Source organism: Bos indicus x Bos taurus, unplaced genomic scaffold (genome assembly GCF_003369695.1).
Source record: "Bos indicus x Bos taurus breed Angus x Brahman F1 hybrid unplaced genomic scaffold, Bos_hybrid_MaternalHap_v2.0 SuperScaffold_100135, whole genome shotgun sequence".
Lineage (NCBI taxonomy): Eukaryota > Metazoa > Chordata > Mammalia > Artiodactyla > Bovidae > Bos > Bos indicus x Bos taurus.
This window is the reverse complement of record NW_020867067.1, coordinates 921,214-939,168: the sequence shown is the minus strand read 5'-3', so window position 1 is coordinate 939,168 and position 17,955 is coordinate 921,214. Positions and strand designations below refer to the sequence as shown.

The following is a 17,955-nucleotide window of genomic DNA, read 5'->3' as shown; positions in this document are numbered from 1 at the left end:
CAGTGTCTGGAATTAGGATTCCTTCTCTTTCTTACCCTTAGATTACAGTGTTCCCTCCTCCCCAACTGTGTGATTAATTCAAAATTTGGATTGCCAGACTAATATTCACTATTAACATGAATTTCTCTATTCACAAGAATATTTAGAATATATATAGTAAAGCATTACATACTATTTAAAGGATGTCTTTAACAAAAATTTTAAATGCTTTCTTTATCCATTCATCTGTTGATGGACATTTAGGTTGCTTCCATGTCCTAGCTTTTGTAAATAGTGTTGCTATGAACACTGGGGTGCATGTGTCTTTTTGAATTATGGTTTTCTCAGGGTATATGCCCAGTAGTGGGATTTCTGGGTTGTATGGTAGTTCTATTTTCAGTTTTTTAAGGAACCTCCATACTGTTCTCCATAGTGACTGTAGCAATTTACATTCCTACTAACAGTGCAATAAGATTCCCTTTTTCCACACCTTCTCTAGCATTTATTGTTTGTATATTTTTTGATGAGAGCATTATGACTGGTGTGAGATAATACTTTATTAGAGTTTTGATCTGCATTTCTCAAATAACAATATTGAGCATCTTTTCATGTCCCTCTTGACCATCTGTATGTCTTCTTTGGAGAAAGGTCTATATAGGTCTTCTGCCCATTTTTTGATTGGGTTTTTTTTTTTTTTTCTTTATATTAAGCTGCATGAGTTGTTTGTATATTGTGGAGATTAACACCTGGTCAGTTACTTATTTTGTAATTATTTTCTCCCATTCTCAGGGGTGTCTTTTCATCTCATTTATGGTACATATAGACACTGGATCGGGGGAGGGGGGCTCTCCGGGTAGCTCAAATGGTAAAGAATATGTCTGCAAAGATGGAGACTTGAGTTTCATCCCTGGGTCAGGAGGAGCTCCTGGATAAGGGAGTGGCAACCCACTCCAGTATTCATGCTTGGAGAATTCCATGGACAGAGGAGCCTGGCAGGCTACAATCCATTGGGTTGCAAAGAATTGGACAGGACTGAGTGACTAACACACATGTAAACTGGAATGTTACTTATCCACAGAAAGGAATGAAATTGGGTCATTTGTGAGATGTGGATGGACCTAGAGTCTGTCACACAAAGTAAAGTAAGTCAGAAAGAGAAAACACACAAAAAAATACTTGTATTAATGCATACATTTGGAATCTAGCCTCTTCACGTATCACTGCCTTATCATGGTGAAGGGGCTTGTGTAACTCAATGAAACAATGAGCTATGCCATGTAGGGCCACCTAAGACGGATGGATCATAGTGGAGAGTTCTGACAAAATATAATCGACTGGAGGAGAGAATGGCAAACCACTCCATTGTACTAGCCATAAGGAACCCATGAACTGCATAAAAAGGCAAGAAGATATGACACCAAAAGACTAGCTCCCCAGGTCAGAAGGTGTCCAATAAGCTACTGGGGAAAAGCAGAAGACAACTACTAATTTTCTGAGTCATAGAGAAAGCAAGGAAATTCCAGAACAACATCTACCTCTGTTTCACTATCTAAGCTAAAGCCTTTGACTGTGTTTATCATAACAAACTATGGAAAACTATTAAAGAGATTGGAATACCAGACCATCTTACCTGTCTCCTGAAAAACCTGTATGCAGATCAAGAAGCAACAGTTAGAAACCTGTATGGAACAGCTGATTGGTTCAGGATTGAGAAAGGAGTACAACAAGGTTGTTTATTGTCACCCTGTTTATTTAACTTATACATAGAGCACATCTTGTGAAATGCTGGGGTAGATGGCTTACAAGCTAGAATCAAGATTGCTGGAGGATATCAACCTCAGATATGTGGGTGATAGCACTCTAATGTCAGAAAGCAAAAAGGAACTAAAGAGCCTCTTGATGAGGGTGAATAATGAGGGTAAAAAAGCCAACTTAAAACTGAATATTAAAAAAAAAAAAAAGATCATGCATCTAGTCCCATCACTTCATGCAAACAGAAGGGGAAAATGTGGGGTCAGTGACAGATTTCCTCTTCTTAGGATCTAAAATCACCGCAGATGGTGACTGCAGCCATGGAATTAGAAGACAATTGCTTCTTGGCAGGAAAGCTATGACAAACCTCTACAGTGTGTTAAAAAGCAGAAACATCACTTTGCCAACAAAGGTCTGTATACTCAAGGCTATATACTTTCCAGTAGTCATGCACGGATGTGAGAGCTGGACAATAAAGAAGGCTGAGCACTGAAGAATTGATGCTTTAGAACTGTGGCGCTAGAGAAGACTTGAGATTGAGAGTCCCTTGGACAGCAGGGAGATCAAACCAGTCAGTCTTAAAGGAAATCAACCCTAAATACTCATTGGAAGTACTGATGCTGAAGCTGAAGCTCCAATACTTTGGCTTCCTGATGTAAGCATCTGACTCACTGGAAAAGACCCTGATGCTGGGAAAGGTTGAAGGCAGAAGGACAAGAAGGTGACAGAGGATGAGCTGGTTGGATGGCATCACCAATTCATGAACTTGGGCAAACTCTGGGAGATGGTGAGGGACAGAGAAGCCTGGCGTGCTGCAGTCAATGGGGTTACGAAGTGTTGGATGCGACTTGGCAACTGAACAAACAACAACAGCAACATGGAATCTAGAAAAAGGGTACAGATGATCCTATTTGCAGGGGATGACTAGAGTCGTAGCTGTAAAGAATAGATGTGTGGACACAGAGCAGGAATGGGGAGGTGAGGGAAATAAATTGAAAGATTAGGATTGACATATACACACTACCATGTGTAAAACAGATAGCTAGTGGGAAGCTGCTATGTTGCACAAGGTGCTTAGCTCAGTGCTCTGCAATGACCTAGAGGAGAGGGATGGGGGCAAGGGAGGTCCAAGAGGGAAGGGATGTATGTATACATATAGCTGATTTACTTTATTGAACAGCAGAAACTAACACAGCATTGTAAAGCAACTATACCCCAATATATTTTTGTAAATAAGTAAAAATTTAAATATCCTCACAGGAAATGCTTGTGAAAGCTTTCTGCAAAGAGTAAGTTATGTAAAAATCCACTCATTGAAATTTGGTATTTATTTTATTAATCACTTGATAAGAAGTTTGAATCTACCAGCTGTTTACCTTCTGAATTGGTGGACAATGAGGCCTTAAAGAAGAAGGAAGGGATTCTGTTACACATTCATATAGGATTGTGGGCTAAGGCAAATGCCTGTTGGTGGAATTCAGGAATTTAAGCAGCTTTCAGTATTTAAATAACACTGATATGGCAGCTAAATGGAAAAAAGTACTTGATGGAATATATATTGCTGAAGTTATCTCCATTCAATATAGCATTGTGAGTTGAAGAGATGTTTGGAGGGCTATTTTTATTTTTATATGCATAGTAGTGCTCATTTATATCATTGATAATACATAAATTTAAATGATTAATTTATTTATAAATGCTTTGGGGTGCTATTAAATAGTGAGAGATTAGTTTATTTTGTTTAGATTATCTCATGTCAAAATATAATTTGTAGTTTCTTGCAGTTCAGTTATTTAAGAGATTGTCCACTTGCAACCTAACATGGTATTTTCATGCTCTTTATATCTACTTGGGTATAGAAGTAGCTACTTTATTTTTAATATTTTTAATTTTTATTAATTTTTATTATACTTGCTTTCCAATGTTGTGTTAGTTTCTGTTGTACAGCCAAGTGAACCATTGAACATATATCCTTTTTTTGGATTTCCTTCCCAATTAAGTCACCACAGAGAATTAAGTAGAGTTCCCTTGTAAATTGCAAGGAAATGGTAGATCATTTCTCCTTTTCCCCGTTAATTCATGTGCTGGTAGCAAAACATTGGAGAAGGGAATGGCAACTCACTCCAGTATTCTTGTCTGGAAAATTCCATGCTTAGAAGAGCCTGGGGGCTACAGTCCATGGTGTTGCAAAGAGTATGACTTGACTGAGCAACTAACACTTTCATTTTTACCAAAGCATACCTTTCTTTCAAATTATGGGACATGTTGTAAATAATGAGATTTGAAATGTGGAGAAAGGAAGATCTTCTAGTTGTATAATTATCTGTCTTATAAGTTTTATTAGAACTTGTAATTGAATTAGGCAAGCCTAGAATCAAGCTGCAGTTTACACATTTTCCCCCATGTTGTTTCCATTTAGTGGGAAGAAAACAGTGATTTTTATATTTTTCTTTTAAATGTACTTTTTAAAGCATTAAAATCTTACAGAATTTACTTTATATATGTATTTTTTAAATTCTGTATATATGTAAATCTCTATATGAATTTTATTTATAGAATAAAATGCACAGTATCTTTCTAAACTGCCTGCCATGCTTTAGCATGCTTAAGGATCAGACAGAGATCTTGTGCTGAGTGATGTTTCTTTATTTCAGGGTTAACTGTGTCTACTGTCCTTTTCGGTATCACAAGGTCTCTGTTGATATTCTGCATCCTTGTTAATTCTTCACAAACTTTGCACAAGATAATGTTGGAGACCATTTTAAGAACTCAGGTATTGTTCTTCCATATAAATCCAATAGGTAAGTCAGACACCAAATTTCTTAATGAATATGTCTTGGTAACACATTACATGCCTATTTACATTTTCATATTTGAAAATTCAAGAGATGCCTGGAAGAAAATCACTGTGTATGTTTATTCATTTTCTACAAAAATCTTCACAAATAATTTTTCCTACCAGAGAATATCTGAATATAGGAGCATATAAGCCTTTATTCCAATTTATGCATGTCTGTAAAAATATATGAATGTTTACTTTGCAGGATGATTTAGGAGTCCAATGAAACACCCAACAAATGATGAAAATGTGTTGAAATGTTTTTGACTAGTTGTTAAAACGTTGGCTATGTTACATAATGTTAAGCTAACTAGGAAGGACCATCTTCCAGGAACGTCTCTACAGAAGACAAGCTGTGTGTTTCTTTCTTTCATTGCCCATTCATTTCTAGGACCACAGAGCTCTGACATGCACTCATATTTTGAGTTTTACCTAAATGGTAATGTAAAATTAATTAAAATACAAGATCAGTGAAATGTAAGCATCCTCTTCAATAAAATTAACTGTCTAGTTTTACAATGGACTTTTGATTACATTAAAGATGTCTTGTGGTACCTAGCAGGAGGATCTTCATTATTAAGTAAGAAACACTCTTACTTAGGTTGGTTTCCCAACCTTACTTAGGAAGGTTTCCAGTGGTTGGTTCCCATACCCTGAGGCCTTCCACCTGTCTTGCTTCTGAAGGTGGCCTCCTGACCTGGGTTTCTATGAAGAGCTAGTTCATCAGCACACATACCACTCTACTCAGTTGGTTAGACTTGTGCTGAGGCCCAGGGTGGCTTTGCTTTTGCAGGTCATGATTGACAGGGCCTGATGAGGCAAGGATGTGACTGGAGAGAGGACAGCAGTAGCCTTGGCCTGGCCATCAACTAGCTGCACAATCAAGGCCAAAGTAGGTAGATACTACGGGGCAGGCAAATCTCCAGGCAGGATGTTGTAACGGTTATAAGTATGGACTCTGGAGCCAACTTCCTGAGTTCGGTCCTGGAGATAGTTACTAATAGTAATAGCCAGTTATAGTTATTTTAATACTTATATGTTAGTTATTTAATTTCTCTGTGTCTCAGTTTCCTTACCTATAAAATGAGGATACTATTCACATCCTTAGCAATATCTTGATGTTGTGGGCATTAAGCAGGTTAATATATTCACAGCACTTAGCACAGGATCAGTGCCTAATGAACCTAAGTGAGGATGTTGACATGGTGTCTGGGAAATTCCCCTCCTGTGAAATGGGATTAACCACTGCCCTTCCTGTTTCACAAGACTGTTGTGAGGATTAAATAAGGCTGTTTAGTGCAGCATCTTGTGTACATTTATTCAACACATGTTCTTTAATCCAAGCACTGTAAGGAGAATGGTAAACTGCAGAGGCCCACACAATCTCATCTTATTACAAAACTGGAGTGAGGAAGTGATTGGAAGTTGTTGCTATTATGGCTGTGAACTAGCTCTACTTTTCCTGCTAATGGGGAACCTACAGTTGTAAATTTGGGAGCATCAAATGGGACTGTTATCAGTTATAATTTATGTTATCACAGCCTCTGAGTGCTTGTGACCACTGTTAACCAGGCTCTTGATGACCTGTAGGCATCTCCAGATGCTGATTTATTATTCAAGGATTTGGAACAAAGTTTAAATCTTTAAGGTCACTAATCCTAGAGCAGCAGGCATACCAGTGTGTATCTTGTCTCCCGCTCCTGTGTCTATTATCAGAACTTCATCCCTTCAAGAAAATAGAAGCTCAAATAAGTACAGCAAAGTTAGGCCCTAAGGTTTAGGGGCATCGGTTTTTTACTCTTTTAGTAGTATATTAAATTTAATTCTTTCCTGTGTTTATTTTCAAATGTAGAATTTGTGATAGATTGTCTTTGTTTCTGGTATGTGATGGCATGAAGAGAGAACCACGTAGAGTGGTATTACTTGTTACCAAGTTCAAGCTCGCTCTGCTCGCCTCACAATGCTGATAAGTCTTAACAGATGACGTGTTAACGCAAAGGAAAATGACTTTATTTGGAAACTTGGCAGACTTAGAAGATGGCAGACTGATGTCTCAAAATAACCATCTTATTGGAATCTGGATGCTTGGTTCTTTTATAGAACAGAGAGGAGAGAAGGCGAGGAAGTAAAGTCAAAAGGCCATTTATCTTGCACAATAAGAGGGTATTTGTTCATTTTTTTTCTTTTCTGCAGCCATTCACAGGCGGTGAGAGTCAGATTGTCTCCCTGTAAGCTGAAAAAAGCCATTTTCATTTAACATCCAGACAGAAGGGCAGGGTTCCCTGACCAAAGCAATGACCAGCAGTGGTCAAAGAAACACATCCAGCATGGAGTCAAAATTGGCTCCTCCCTGTTACAGTTCCTTTGATTTGCACCTCCCCTGTCTGGGGCCAGTGTCCTGTTCTTTTTCATCCTGAGTCTCCTCAGGGTGCAACACCCTTGCAGGGGTGGCTGCAGAGTCCTGATGGTTACAGCATCCTTTGTTTACTGATGTGACATGTGACATTTTTAGTTTATGCCAGATATTTACTGGAAATTTCCATATCCCCATATTGCAGCCTTAAGGATATACTATTATTGTGGATTCTGAGAAGGCAAATAAAATCAATGATAACTGATTCTTAGTCATTTAGTAATATTTCTGTTTTCCTGCCTACATCCCTGTGGTCTTAGATGCTTATTCGTAAGTCTGGGCTTGTCATACCTGGTATACCTCTGAAAACAGTGACTTATTAAGCCAGTAGTAAACTCACAACCTAGAAATGGCCACAATCCAAAATTTCGCAAAATGTGAGGTGCTGTGTGCCATCTGGAGGGAAAAAAATTACAAAGAGGTTATAATTATGTTTATTTAGAAAGTATCACTTGGCAAAATTAATCTTGATAATTAAAGCAAAATTGTTGTGACAATTAGGATTAACTTAGGTATTTTGCAATTGTTTATTTACTGATTTAACACTTGGAGTGAGCCTTAGATGGGATGGCTCTAAAGGGAAGGAACATTCTCAAATCCACCAACTCTTCCTGATACTGCCACAAGATCCCACAATTCTTTTAAAAATCAGGGCTCAGTTTCACTTCCCCACCCATTGCCATTTGGTGGTATTTTTGTTTCTCTTTAGGTATCATCCTATTTTGTCTTTCTTTTTGTCACTGACATTGGCTTATTTTATATGAATTTGTAATATATTAACTTTGTTGTTTTACCGCTAAATTGTGTCCTACTCTTTTATATTCCCATGGACTGCAGCCTACCAGGCTCCTCCATCCATGGGATTTTCCAGGCAAGAGTACTGGAGTGGGGTGCCATTGGGTCTATTGGAGACCTAATAACCTCAATGTATAGAGGTCACCTGGAAAAACACTGAATAAATTTCTCAGGACCAATATTTTTTTAAGGCTATATCTCTGAAAGTCACAATGGAGATCTGTACTGAGTCCCTAGGGAAGCCCAATATATTAAATATTTAATACATATACTTTATTTTTTTTTAAGATTTATTTATTTATTTTTAGTTGCATTGGGTCTTTGTTGTTGCATGTGGGCTTTCTCTAGTTACAGCAAGCAAGGGTTACTGTTCGTTGCAGTGACTTGGCTTCTCATTGTGGTGGCTTTTTCAGTTGCAGAGCTCAGGCTCTAGGCACATGGGCTTCAGTAGTTGTGGCGCACAGGCGTAGTTGCTCTGCAGCATGTGGAATCTTCCTGGACCAGGGATTGAACACATGTCCCCTATAATGGGGATACTGTACCACCAGGGAAGACCTGAAATACATATTCTTCAAAAATATTGTTTTTATTTGTTCATGAATTGTTTCTCTTAAAGTTCCTATCGAGCAAATGAGTAATTTCTCATATCCTGTTCTTGCAGGAACAATTTTGAATCGTTTCACCAAAGACATTGGGCATATGGATGAGTTACTGCCCCTGATATTTCTTGATTTCATCCAGGTAATGTATCAGTCCTGTCAGAGTTCTCACAGGGAAGAGCAGAGTGCCTGTTTCTCAAGGATTTTTCACAGGGGCTGAGGGTGGGCCTTTCAACCTGGCAGTGTGTCCTGTTATCCTCAGTAAATGCTGTGTTTGTGAGAAAGAGGTGCAGTTCTGATTGGGAGGGTGAATTAACATAAGTAACCCCTGAGGCACGAGTGTCTATACAGTCACGTCAAGGTTGGTCTGAAACAGTGACATGCTGGGTAAGTGGTTCTCCCTCTGCCTTCCAGGTGTCTGGTGTGGATTCCCTTTACTGTGGGCACATTTCATAATATGGAAATAATACCACTCATGGAAAGATAGCCTAGATTGACAAAATTATGCATTGTATTGGGTTTCCCAAGTGTCTCAGTGGTAAAGAATTCAGCTGCCAATGCAGGAGATGCAAGAGATGTGGATTTGATACCTTGGTTGGGAGGATGCCCTGGAAAAGGAAATGGCAACCCATTTCAGTAGTCTTGCTGAGAACATTCCATGGACAGAGGAGCCTGGTGGGCTATAGTCCATGGGGCTGCAGAGTTGGACACAACAGAGCACGAGCATGATGCATTGTACTCCCACAGGAGACAAGTATTTGTTGCACCATTGTATTTAGATAAAGCCAGGTGTGGTTACTTACAAAGAAAAGATTGGTTAAAAATAGGGTGAAAATAATACTTTAACAAGAACAATGTTATTTAGGTGCTAAGTTATGTCCAACTCTTCTGTGACCCCATGGACTGCAGCCGGCCAAACTCCTCCTTCCATGGGATTTTTCAGGCAAGAATACTGGAGTGGGTTGCCATTTCCTTGTCCAGGGGATATTCCTGACCCAGAGATCAAACTCATGTCTCCTGCGTCTCCTGCATTGCAGACAGATTCTTACCACTGAGCCACCTGGGAATTTCAAGAAGGACAATCAGTTCAGTTCAGTCACTCAGTTGTGTCCAATTCTTTGTGACCCCATGAACTGCAGCATGCCAGGCCTGCCTGTCCATCACCACTCCCTGAGTTTACTCAAACTCATGTCCATTGAGTAGGTGATGCCATCCAACCATCTCATCCTCCTTCGTCCCCTTCTCCTCCTATAATCTTTCCCAGCATCAAGGTCTTTTCAATTGAGTCAGCTCTCTGCATCAGGTGGCCAAAGTATTGGAGTTTCAGCTTCAACATCAGTCCTTCCAATGAACACCCAGGACTGATGTCCTTTAGGATGAACAGGTTTGATACGCCTTGTAGTCCAAGGGACTCTAAAGAGTCTTATTCAACACCACAGTTCAAAAGCATAAGTTCTTCTGCGCTCAGCTTTCTTTATAGTCCAGCTTTCACATCCAATAATGACTGCTGGAAAAACCGTAGCCTTGACTAGACGGCCCTTTGTTGACAAAGTGATGTCTCTGCTCTTTAATATGCTGTCTAGGTTGCTCATAACTTTCCTTCCAAGAAGTAAGCATCTTTTAATTTCATGGCTGCAATCACCATCTGCAGTGACTTTGGAGCCCAAAAATATAGTCAGCAACTGTTTCCCCATCTATTTGCCATGAAGTGATGAGACCAGATGCCATGATCTTAGTTTTCTGAATGCTGAGTTTTAAGCCAACTTTTTCACTCTCTTCTTTCACTTTCATCAAGAGGTCTTTAGTTATTCACTTTCTGCCATAAGTGTGGTGTCATCTGCATATCTGGGGTTACTGATATTTCTCCTGGCAATCTTTATTCCAGTTTGTGCTTCATCCAGCCCGGCATTTCTCATTATGTACTCTGCATGTAAGTTAAATAAGCAGGGTGACAATATACAGCCTTGATGTATACTGGTGTATATTTGATGTATACAGCCTTTTCCTATTTGAAACCAGTCAGTTCTTCCATGTCCAGTTCTAACTGTTGCTTCTTGACCTGCATACAGATTTCTCAGGAAGCAGATCAAGTGGTCTGGTGTTCCCATCTCCTTAAGAATTTTGCACAGTTTATTGTGATCCATACAGTCAAAAGCTTTGGCATAGTCAATAAAGCAGAAGTAGATGTTTTTCTGGAACTCTCTTGCTTTTTTGATGATCCAAATGTTGGCAATTTGATCTCTGGTTCCTCTGCCTTTTCTAAATCCAGCTTGAACATCTGGAAGTTCATGGTTCATGTACTTCATGTTGAAGTCTGGCTTGGAGAATTTAGAGCAAATGTGCGGTAGTTTGAGCATTCTTTAGCATTACCTTTCTTTGGTATTGAAATGAAAACTGACTTTTTCCAGTCCTGTGGCCACTGCTGAATTTTGCAGATTTTTTGGTGTGAGTGCAACACTTTCACAGCATCATCTTTTAGGAGTTGAAATAGCTCAGCAGAAATTCCATCACCTCCACTAGCTTTGTTTGTAGTGATGTTTCCTAAGGTCCACTTTACTTTGCATTCCATAATGTCTGGCTCTAGGTGAGTGATCACACCATCCTGATTATCTGAATAGCAACTTTATTTGGAAACTTGGCAGTCTGAGAAGAGGGCAGACTAATGTCTCAAAATAACCATCTTATTGGGGTCCAGATGCCAGGTTCTTTGATAGAACATAGAGGAGAAGAGGTGAAGAAATAAAGTTAAAAGGCCATTTATCTTGCAAATTAGGAGGAGATTCATTTATTTATTTTTTTTCTTTTCTGCAGCCATTCACAGGTGATGACAGTCAGATTGTCTCCGTGTGAGCTGGGAAAAGCCACTTTAGTTTAACATTCAGGCAGAGGGGCAGGGTTCCCTGACAAAAGCTATGCATAGCAATATGTGGCTCTAGGTGAGTGATCACACCATCATGGTTATCTGGGTCATGAAGATCTTTTTTTATATAGTTCTTTTCTGTATTCTTGCCACCTCTTCTTAATATCTTCTGCCTCTGTTAGGTCCATACCATTTCTGTCCTTCATCGAGTCCATCTTTGCATGAAATGTTCCCTTGGTATCTCTAATTTTCTTGAAGAGATCTCTAGATGAAAATCATTTCAGGAAATGTCCTTCATTTTGTAGGCATATTTTCTTTTCACGAGTTGATTGCTCAGCCTTAAGGTGTCTTTAAAAAAAGACAATGAGAGAAAGACCTACAGGAATACCCACTATCCAGCCTCTGTCTGTGAACTTGAGGTTTTAAGGAATGATGTTGAGTCATCTTAGATCTCATCCCCACATTCAGTATTGTTGTTCATATGGAGTGTTTTTTGTTTTGTTTTTTTCCTGTTATTTAATTCTGTCTCCATTTCAGTGATTAAGCATGTGGGGAATTTACTTTTTCTTTCCAAGTGTTAATTTTGAAAAAGAAGTGCATGTATCAAAAGCTGCACATAGAAATGCTGCAGTGAACATTTGCCTTCAGACGGCATAGCCTGTGGGCAATGATTCCACTGTTACCAATGAGAACTAAGCTGAGACTCAGAGGCAGAGAACTTTTATTGCAAAGATGTTTATTTTTCTTTCTCTTCTGTAAACTTATTTTCTAAATGTGTCCTGTTGGATTTAGCTACATAATTTATCCCCAGAAACAATTTTTTCCTAAAACAGTGTCACGTTTTGATAGTGATTGTGAATTACTTTGAAAGGATTTTGTGAAAGATTCTGTTTCTTTGCTACAGCAAGGTAGGCCAAGGTTGGTTTTCCAGTGTGTGCTTAGAATATTCTGTCATAATCAAAATTCATAACATATTTTTAGATGACATGTAGATGCTACCTTGGAGAAGGCGATGGCACCCCACTCCAGTACTCTTGCCTGGAAAATCCCATGGATGGAGGAGCCTGGTAGGCTGCAGTCCGTGGGTTGCGAAGAGTTGGACATGACTGAGCAACTTCACTTTCACTTTTCACTTTCATGCATTGGAGAAGGAAATGGCAACCCACTCCAGTGTTCTTGCCTGGAGAATCCCAGGGACGGGGGAGCCTGATGGGCTGCCATCTGTGGGGTCGCACAGAGTCGGACATGACTGAAGTGACTTAGCAGCAGCAGCAGATGCTACCTGACTTCAGCAGGGAATATTCTCATTGAAGAGGAGAGAATATTCTAGTCAAGCTGTTTTCCAGTCCCTCTTCTACCATTCGTAGTTCACTTATCTTGAAGTTTGGTGGAGGCATCCTGTAGTTCATTAGAAGTAAGAGTCTCCCCTTTGAGAGACTGACCTGGGATGAGCATGGAGCCTGTATTTTCCTCACTGAGCAGGCAGTAGTTGAATCTGTGAAAATAACAATATTTCCCAGAGAGAGGGAAGCATTTTAGGACCTAATATCAGAAGCTTATGGAACCCTTGATATTCAGAGAGGAAGCAGAGAGAGAAGGGAAGTACAGAAGGCACATGATGAACAGCAAGGACGAGAGAAGGAGATGTGGTACAGACCTGAGGAAGGACAGGTCTGTTCAGTGCAAACGAGAAGGTGAGTCCGTGGAAACCTGTTGGTTGATTTGAAATCAGGAGGCATCTGATGACCTGAGGAGCAGATTTCAGATGGGAGGAGTTAAAGAGCAAAGGGCTGCAAATCCAGGAGGCATGGAGGGAGTTGAGGTTAAGACAGGCTGGAAGGAGTTTGAATGAATCAGAAGAGAGGCCCATCTGGAATGTAGGAGCTAAGGAGGTGTTGCTAGTTGTTTGAGATTTTAGTTTTTGGGAGGGGAGTATGAGCAATGGTTCGTGGTTTTTCCCTCTCTTCCGTCCTTCCCTTCAACAAGCAAGCATTGAGGCCGTGAGGTACAGGGGGTGACTCACAGGGGTGAGTCAGGCACAAAGCCCTCCCATCATGGGTCTCTTCCAGTCCCCCAGGGAAGGAAGACATCCAGAGATTCACCCCTTGATAGCTTTGGAATCCTAATTGTGGGAGCTCTGTGGAGGAAGTCCTGGAAGGCAAACTGGATGTGGAGGCTGGAGGCAGTTAGGGAGCCTGGTCCAGGAGGTGGCAGAGCTTCTAGGAGGTGACCTTTGATCCCAGATGAGAGGGAAGGCTGCTGCTGTGGATGGTGGGGCTGGAGGTGCTGCTGGTTCCTGTGTGAGAACCAGTCTTTCTATCACCAGCTGAGAGGGGGGAAGGGAAAAGGCTGGAAGGGGGTTGTTCAATTTTGTTTTAAAGGAATTAGTTCATGCCGAGTGTTTTCAAACTCATTTATGATGGTTCTGCTTCTCCTTCGTGTATATGATAAACCTTAGATGATTCTTGATCATTTATGTTACTTCTAAAGAGTATATTTCATATACTTTTCCTCATTTAATTCCTTCTCATTCCCATAAATGATAGCTCAGATAATTTATTTAATATTTTGTAATAGTGATGCCAAGTGTGGCTAAAGAAAACCCTGGGTTCTGAGTAGTGGGTCTACACTTCAGGACAGAACATCTACTCAGACAATGTCATTCAGAGACCACATCCCACCAGAAGGCGATCATGGGTTTGTGCACCATCCTGTACACTGACTCTTACAGATACCAGATATGTCACCTGTTCAGTCACATTATAGTTGTTGGGCAAATTGGAGCTGTTCAGCATTTCAAAAAGGATGAAGGGAAAGCAGCATAAAAAATCAATTTATGTAGTGTGATTCCACCTGATAATCATTTATGATGGCAACAGCTTTAAAGTGCAGTGGTGTGGGGAGCCCTGCAGTTTCCCTTTCCAAGCTTGAATCTGAGCTCTCCCTCTTCCTGTCTTTCCCCAACAAAGCCAGTTTCCTCTCAGTAAAATTGACAAAATAATACTAACTCCATAAATGTTGTGGGAAGACAAAATGAAGTTGTTTTAATATTATTCTTTGCATAACATCTAAATGCATGTTGAGCACTAAGTAATGGGTAGTTATTTTTAAAACATCGTATGTGTTTTTAAGTGAGAAAAATTGTCTTGTGACACTGGCATTATGTTGCATTACAGTTATTGTCAGACACAGTTTCTAGGCCCATAAATACCATCTCATCAGTTTGTATTACAGAGATTCTAGGTTTGTAATTCTTGAAAAATTTAATGGACACTTTCTTGTATAGACTCACAGAATACAAATCAGTTGTTTTCAAAACTGACAATTGTGCATTGAATACAGATTAATCTGAATACAGATTAATGTAAGTTTCATACAGTTTCCCAAAGTCCCACATAACATTGAGTAAGGAGTCTCAATTATGTATAGTTCTTTTCTTTGAAATCATCTCCTTTTAGAAGTCTTCCTACTAGTAAAACAAGTGAAATGAAAGTAAGATGTGGAAGTTAGAGTTAGGCATTTTAATTATCCTTCAATTAAAAATAAATAAAAAGTACTAGAAAAATCATGCATTAAATTTCAAAAAATTGGGACTGCTTTGAGCATGAGAAGATGCACACAGCTGCCCTCAGCAAAATGCTGTAATTTACTGATGAAAACTGAATTGCAAAAACCTTTCTTCTTCACATACCCCTCATTCAGGAAAAGAAAATAACAACAGCAAGAACAACAAAAAATAAACATCTTGGCTGAGCATAAATAACTGACTCTTCATGTTCTTTCCCACTTCATGGATCACAGCCATATTTTGGTGAAGGGGCTTGTGTAACTCATGAAGCTACAAGCCATGCCATGCAGGGCCACCTAAGCTGGATACATAATCATGAATAGTTCTAACAAAATGTGGTCCACTGGAGGAGGAAATGACAAACCACTCCAGTGTTCTTGCCATGAGAACCCCATGAACAGTATGAAAATGCAAAAAGGTATGACAGTGGAAGATGAGCCCTCCATGTTAGAAAGTATCCAATATGCTACTGGGGAAGAGCTAAGGGGAATTACTAATAGCTCCAGAAAGAATGAAGTGACTGGGCCAAAAAGGAAATGATGCTCAGTTGTGGATAAGTCTGTTGGTGAAAGTAAAGTCCAATGCTGTAAAGAACAACATAGCATGGGGACCTGGAATGTTAGGTCCATGAATCAAGGTAATTGGATGTGATCAAAAAGGAGATGGCAAGAGTGAACACTGACATCATAGGAATCAGTGAACTAAAATGGAAGGGAATGGGTGAATTTAATTCAGATGACCATTGTATCTGTTTCTGTAGGCAAGAATCCCTTAGAAGGAATGGAATAGCTCTCATAGTCAACAAGAGTCTGAAACGCAGTGCTTGGGTGCAAACTCAAAAATGACAGAATGATCTCAGTTCATTCCCAAGGCAAATGATTCAACATCACAGTAATCCAAGTCTGTGCCTCAACTACTTATGCCAAAGAACCTGAAGTTGACCAGTTCTATGAAGACCTACAACACCTTCTAGAACTAGTACCAAAAAAAGATGTCCTTTTCATCACAGGGAATTGGAATGCAAAAGTAAGAAATTAAGAGATACATGGAGTCACAGGCAAGTTTGGCCTTTAGAGTACAAAAGGAAGCAGGGCAAATGTTAACAGAGTTTTGTCAGGAGAATACACTGGTCATAGCAAGCACACTCTCTGGCAACACAAGGGACAGTTCTAACTATGGGCATCACCAAATGATCAATACTGAAATCAGATTATGTCCTTTTTAGCTAAAGATGGAGAACCTCTATATAGACAGCAAAAACAACACCTGGAGCTGACTGTGACTCTGATCATGAGCTCCTTACTGCAAAATTCAGGCTTAAATTGAAGAAAGTAAGGAAGACCACTAGGCCATTCAGGTTTGACCTAACTAAAATCCCTTATGGATATACAATGGAGGTGACGAATATATTCAAAGGATTAGATCTGGGAGACACAGTGCTAAGAAGAGGTGGTAAGAATACACAGAAGAACTATACAAAAAAATCTTCATGACCCAGATAACCATGATGGTGTGATCACTCACCTAGAGCTAGACATCCTGGAATGTGAAGTCAAGTGGGCCTTAGGAAGCATCACTACAAACAAAGCTACTGAAGGTAATGGAATTTCTTGAGCTATTTCAAATCCTAAAAGATAATACTGTGATAGTACTGCACTCAATATGCCAGCAAGTTTGGATAATTCAACAGTGGCCACAGGACTGGAAAATGTCACTTTTCACTCCAGTCCCAAAGAAAGGCAATGACGAAGAATGTTCAAACTGCCACACGGTTGCACTCATCTCACACGCTAGCAAAGTAATGCTCAGAATTCTACAAGTCAGACTTCAACATATGTGAACCATGAAGTTTCAGCTGTTCAAGCTGGATTTCGAGAAGGTAGAGGAACAAGAGCTCAAATTGTCAACATCTGTTGGATCATATAAAAAGCAAGAGAATTCCAGAACAAAGTCTACTTCTGCTTTATTGATTATGCCAAAAACTTTGACAGTGTGGATCACAATAAACTGTGGAAAATTCTTCAAGAGATGGGAGTACCAGGCCAATTTACTTGCCTCCTGAGAAATCTGTATGCAGGTCAAGAAGCAACAGAACTGGACATGGAATAGCAGACTGTTTGCAAATTGGGAAAGGAGTATGTCAAGGCTATATATTGTAACCCTTTATTGTAACCCTGCTTATTTAACTAATATGCAGAGTACATCATGTGAAATGCTGGGCTGGATGAAGCAGAGCTGGAATCAAGATTGCCAGGAGAAATATCAGTAATCTCAGATATGCAGATGACACCACCATTATGGCAGAAAGTGAAGAACTAAAGAGCCTCTTGATGAAAGTGAAAGAGGAGAGTGAAAAACTTGGCTTAAAGCTCAACATTCAGAAAACGAAGATCATGGCATCTGGTCCCATCACTTCATGGCAAATAGATGGGGAAACAATCCATTGTTTCAGTGACAGACTTTATTTTCTTGGGCTCCAGAATCACTGCAGATGGTAACTGCAGCCATGAAATTAAAAGACACTTACTTCTTGGAAGGAAAGTTATGACCAACCTAGACAGCATATTAAAAAGCAGAGATATTACTCGGTCAATAGAGGTCCATCTAGTCAAAGCTATGGTTTTTCCAGTAGTCATATATGGATGTGAGAGTGGGACTATAAAGAAAGCTGATCACTGAAGAATTGATGCTTTTGAACTGTGGTGTTGGAGACGACTCTTGAGAGTCCCTTGGACTGCAAGGAGATCTAACAAGTCCATTGTAAAGGAAATCAGTCCTGACTATTCTTTGGAAGGACTGATGTTGAAGCTGAAACTCCAATACTTTGGCCACTTGATGGGAAGATTTAACTCATTGTTAAAGATCCTGATGCTGGGAAAGATTGAAGGCAGGAGGAGAAGGGGATGACAGAAGATGAGGTGTTTGGATGGCATCACGAACTCGATGGCCATTAGTTTGAGTAAGGTCTTGGAGTTGGTAATGGACAGGGAAGCCTGGCGTGCTGCAGTCCATGTGGTCACAAAGAGTTGGACATGACTGAATGATTGAACTGAACTGAACTGAATATTTACCATACATTACAACCTGATAGGATTTATTACTCATTTTATAGTATTTCCCATGTAAGTTAACCAATCAAATAAATGCAAT

General features: G+C 39.7%; 1 protein-coding gene across 2 annotated transcripts in view; it reads left to right on the top strand.

The window, feature by feature from the left end:
- Window positions 1-17,955, top strand: part of LOC113888439 (multidrug resistance-associated protein 4-like) — a 159,651-nt gene that overhangs the window by 67,283 nt on the left and 74,413 nt on the right. For both annotated transcript variants that reach the window (XM_027535568.1, XM_027535569.1), the window contains exons 18-19: window positions 4,386-4,532; window positions 8,440-8,519. In XM_027535568.1, the coding sequence (XP_027391369.1) occupies window positions 4,386-4,532; window positions 8,440-8,519 (227 nt within the window). The remainder of the gene's footprint in view (window positions 1-4,385; window positions 4,533-8,439; window positions 8,520-17,955) is intronic.